The sequence below is a fragment of the Trifolium pratense genome, linkage group LG5 (assembly GCF_020283565.1).
Source record: "Trifolium pratense cultivar HEN17-A07 linkage group LG5, ARS_RC_1.1, whole genome shotgun sequence".
In the NCBI taxonomy this organism is placed as follows: Eukaryota; Viridiplantae; Streptophyta; class Magnoliopsida; order Fabales; family Fabaceae; genus Trifolium; species Trifolium pratense.
In genome coordinates, this window is record NC_060063.1 from 20,458,292 (window position 1) to 20,463,409 (window position 5,118).

Genomic DNA, 5,118 nt, shown 5'->3' on the forward strand with positions numbered 1-5,118 from the left:
TGAAGTACCTTTTGGTGAGGAGACTTAGCATAGATTACTCCTCTTAGTACTAGCTTTTGACTAGAGTTTGTAAATAGTAAATGCTCTGGTAATGTAACATCGAGTCGGGGTTTTCGCTTGGCTTTCATCGTATATCGGTGTTACCTCTTTGATATGCTAGTTCTTGTATAAGTGACATCCTTAGGGATGAATATGGCTTATGTATATATATATGTATATATATGCATGCTTGGTTTGATTGGAATCCGCTGTTGCTTTTCATGTTAAATTTCATGACGCTCTGTGTGTGTATGCTTGTGTTTTAATTACCGCGTGGCACTCTGCCTTTACACTTGTTAAAAAGTTTTTAAAATTACGTTTTTAAGGGTAGTATGGGTTAGGGTGTTACAACACCAAAAGAGATGTTTTCCCTTTATTATTGTTATAGATAAGGGTAAATAGGGTTATACCCCCTGCAAAATATGTCAGTTTTGTTTTACCCCCCTATAAAATAAAAAATTTGGATTACCCCCTCGCAATGTGAAGATTTCGTCGTTTACCCCCCTCGGTGCCACTTGGATTTGGAATCTTCTATTTTTGCTGACATGGCAAGCCTAGGTGGCATGTGACTAGATAAATGTGATTACATGACATATGCTTACGTGGCCTTTAATCATTTTTGAATTATTTTTTTTAAAAAAATCTTTTCTTTTCTACTTTTCCTTTTCTTTTTTACTCTTTATCCCTACCACCATGACTTTACAACAACATCATCAATAAAATTCAGAAAAACAAAATCAACAAGAACTCATTACCATGCGTCCGACCATCAAAAACTACTCTAATCTAGCTTATGAAAAAATCAGGCTTTGTATTTTCCTTCCACTATAATATTCCATGAATTGCAATTGCTCCAATATCTAAAACATTCCACCACCATCTTCTTCCAATCCCTATGAAAAGTTCCAATTAATTTTGATTAATTTAATTGGTGACCCATAGATAAATATTGGCTAAGTGGATTTTAATTCATTTTTTATTAATTTAAAAGAAGAAAAAAATCTGAAAGAAGAACAACAGCATCATTAACTTTCAATTTGTTACGGCAAAATGAAGTTGAGCAACACTACCGTAACAAGAATTCATCATCTGTAATTCAAACTCTTCTTCCACCTCCTCCATAACCACCACCACCAACAACAACCCTAACAGAATCAACTCCAACAACCCTATGCACTCTTGGTGGGAATCTGTCTCCAAAGCCCGTTCGAGAATCCACTCCTTCATCCCTCTCCTCTCTCGCTCTCTACGCCGCAGAAACCAAATCAAGAGATAATAAACATTGAGTTCCAGAAATAAAATCTTGGTGAATGATATGGGTTAGCAAAAAAACAAGTTCAACAACAAGAACAACAACAACACCAATTCTTCGATCATCATTCATTTGATTTAATTTTTTGGAAAATCAAAACAACAAAATTTAGATCTGAACAATGAGTTTTTATGTTTTTGAAGAAATTTATGAGTTTTTATGTTTTTGGATTTATGGATTAGAGATTGGGATGAAGTTTAAGATTGAAGATGAAATTTGGTTGTTGTTCTAGATTCATGTGTGTTGTGTTGTTTTGATTTTTTTTAATTGATTGGAAGAATGAGTTTTTTTTTTAGTTGTTGCTATTTGTTTTCTCGTGAGAGAGATGAAGCTTGTTGCCGTTTGTTCTTCCCCTTTTTTCTTTTAAATTTTAAATTTTTTTAAAGTGACATAGCTTATTATGTGGCATGATAACAAAAATTAAATAAATAAAAACTGTAAAAAAAGCCACATATGCTTGTCATATCAGCAAAAATAAGATTCCAAATCCAAGTTGTCAACCCAGGGGGAAACACAAAGAATCTTGAGATTACGAGGGGGGGAATCCCAAATTTATTTTTTACAGGGGGTAAGACAAAATCCGCCTATTTTGCAGGGGGTAAAACCCTATTTACCCTATATATATATATATATATATATATATATATATATATATATATATATATATATATATATATATATATATATTTATATATATATACCACTTAATGGTTATGCTAATCCTCCCCTTAGACTTAATTTGTTTTCATGTTGCCTTACATTATCGTGATAAGGATGATGCTATATATTTATTGGCTAATCACTAACACACTAACCAAACTAAATCTCTACGGCTTCTACACTTTAATATAAACTATTAATAGACTCGTGCTATCGCACGGGTCGTAACGTTACGGGTTATTATTTTTAAGTTAGATTTTGATAAGTCGACATTCCAAAAGAAATCAAATTATATATTCATTAATACATTAAGTAATATGATTATGTCAAAGAAGATTAACATAAAAAGTAACATAACATATTAATACGTACGAATCACAACATAGACACAAAGCATGGTTAGTCAATCATACATTTGCTTAGATAACCTAAAATTAAGCATCAAAGTAAACTAAGATGCGCACAACAATTTTGATCGAAATATATTGTCAACAACTTTATTACAACTTATACTTCACTCTAGTATGTTTTAAAAACACAATATATTTAGTCCTAAGTAAACTTTAAATGAGTTTAGAAAAATTAAAATGTGAAATTTGAATTTCGCAATGGTATTCGAACTTTGAAAATAGGTGGGAAAAAATTTGGATTTCATTTGAAAATTTGAAAAAAGTAAGGACAGTAGGAATTAAAATAATATAAACAAAATGTGAAAATGGACATTGGATGTCATTCTGTTGGATTGCAGCTGGCATTGGGATAGTTTGAATGATGTTTACTTGCAAGTAATACAAAGTTGGTGAGTTCATTAAATGCACATCTCTTTCAATATGAGGCAAGAACATAACATTGTGTAAAAGCAAGTCAAAGGCTAGTGTGTAGGTTGTGCTTTAAACCTGCTGTGCAGAGATTGTGATACTTAGTTCCAATGCAAGAAATATTTTAGCATGGTGGTTATTATCCACCTCTTGATTCATTCGATGCAAATTGAACATAAAAAATAAATTGTTATAGGTGAGACTTGATGTTTGTAGACACAATAGAAAAATTAATTAAAACTAACATTTAAATACTGATTCATTAAGGAAACATAATAACATAAATTAATTTAGACATGAACTAATGAACTAATAGTTATCCTAAATTAGGCAAAGACAAATATGAAGCTGGATTAAAACGCATTCTTAAAACACATAAACCTAATGACATGTTGGATTAATGACTAACCCAATCAACATCAACCCTATTACTATTTTCAATATTAAAGAAAGTGAACTTGACAACATCTCCATTAGTGAAACAGTTTTTTCTGCAGAAATTTGGCCAATCATCCACTTCATATATTGTCACTTGGTCTTGACCTACTGACTTAATTATTGGAGATAACATTGGCTCAGCTACTGGTCCTTCAAGTAGCAAGTAATCATGATAAGAAGTAATGTATTCACCCAACTCTTGGTTTAGAATCTGAAATGGAAAAAATTGAAAGGAGGTTAAAAAAAATCATAATGTTGATAATTATGCAAGTTATTGTGTAAATATGAATAATACTCAACTAATTGTCTTGTGCTATTAGGGTCAGTAGAAATAGCAATCTCAAAAGTCAATGGATCCTGTGGTTTAGTAGATAGAGAGTGAAATGAGGGGAATCCATATGTTGAAGAATCCCTAGTTGGATTAAGCAGCAAATGAAACATGATGTCTCCATAATAAACTAAACCAAGAAGATGATAATGGAACTGCAACTCCAAATGTTCATGAATCTCTGTCCATCCAGTTGTTAGTCGAGGTTGATCAACATCGTGATTCCAAGTAACTTCATACATGTAATTGCAACAACTTTCAACATTTTTGTGGATGATGCCTTTGCTCCAATGACATCTTCAAGTTCAGCATCCTGGGAAGTAGACATAAGGTTGTTTCCTGACCTATTTGATGGTGTCTTCATTCCCAAAAGATCAGGATCAATCTCATCAGAAGCATAAAGAGAAAATTGAAATTATGAATTAAAATAAGTTCAATTCAATAACAATTTTAAATAGAGATAGTTGAATTAAAATAATTGAAACACCATAGTTTAATGAACGTACAGTCGGTATAACAATGTCATCACCATCGGCAACATCTGCATCAGTAGTAGTAGGCTGCAATGAGGAATGTAATTGTTTTAATGTTCATATTAAGTAAATAACCAAATTTGATCTTATTTTTTAACATATTTACTAACCTCGGCTTCAACTTTCTTCTGTACTACAGATTCAACAGTGGTATTGTCCTGGAATGACCAAAACATCATTGCATTAAAAGATTGTAGTGATTTCTAATATAAATATCAACATAATGAACATATTCGAAGACCATGGTGAATAAATTTACTAACCTCAATCAATAATTTGGATTTATCATTTTTCAGCTGTCCTTGTGGACCCTAAAAAAGTTCAATATACAATGATGATAGTTAAGTCAGTTAATATCAATAATGAAATTGCCGGTTAATAGCGTATAAGCATAAGACATATAAAATGGAAATATAGACTTACATCAGCAGGTGGAAATTGGGAGGAAATTTCATTGATAAAGTCATCTCCTTGATTGATTTGGATCACTGATCCAGTTTTCTACTTGGGTTGCCATTTAACTTTAATAGCCAAATTTTTCTCAGCAATTAGATCGATGTCTTTTGGATAATCCAGAGGATCGGTTATTCCAGCCTATTATATTGAAATAGATTATATATTATCAGTATATATGTAGTTGACATACACATATATATAACAAATTATATGGTAGCTAAGGGAAATGTGACCTCAAGCATCTCAGCACGTAGCACAGCCGCACTTTTGCCAATCAATTGCTCACATTCGCGGTCCCATAAAACAAATGTTGCCTTAAAATGTTGCACTTTTGCCGCACTTTAGAGTTAGTTTTCATCATAAAATGAAGTATAACGAAAAGTTTTAATAAAACTAAAAGGGGCGTCGGTGTATACACATGGAGTACATATGTGGTAGTTGTACCATTTTCCTCAGAGTAATGAGTTCGACATTGTGCATGAATGTTTGTTGCGGTGTGTACTGCGAACTTCCATGTGATTGGCTCATCATTTG

The 5,118-nt window shown here is 32.2% G+C and overlaps 1 protein-coding gene across 2 annotated transcripts; it reads right to left on the reverse strand.

The window, feature by feature from the left end:
* Nucleotides 1-3,164: 3,164 nt before the first annotated feature.
* On the reverse strand, nucleotides 3,165-4,908 carry LOC123883938. 2 transcript variants are annotated; one of them, XR_006800567.1, is made up of 7 exons: nucleotides 4,818-4,908; nucleotides 4,552-4,722; nucleotides 4,392-4,439; nucleotides 4,239-4,286; nucleotides 4,102-4,155; nucleotides 3,568-3,953; nucleotides 3,165-3,478 (listed from the first exon to the last, which is right to left on the reverse strand). XR_006800567.1 is itself a non-coding variant. In XM_045932911.1 (2 exons), exons 1-2 carry the CDS (start codon nucleotides 3,835-3,837, stop codon nucleotides 3,227-3,229), a joined length of 522 nt encoding a protein of 173 aa, XP_045788867.1. In that variant the 5' UTR covers nucleotides 3,838-3,975; the 3' UTR covers nucleotides 3,165-3,226. The 2 variants fall into 2 exon arrangements, 1 of the variants encoding a protein (XP_045788867.1); XM_045932911.1 differs by lacking the exons at nucleotides 4,102-4,155; nucleotides 4,239-4,286; nucleotides 4,392-4,439; nucleotides 4,552-4,722; nucleotides 4,818-4,908 and having other exon boundaries at nucleotides 3,568-3,975.
* Between the last annotated feature and the right edge of the window lie 210 nt (nucleotides 4,909-5,118).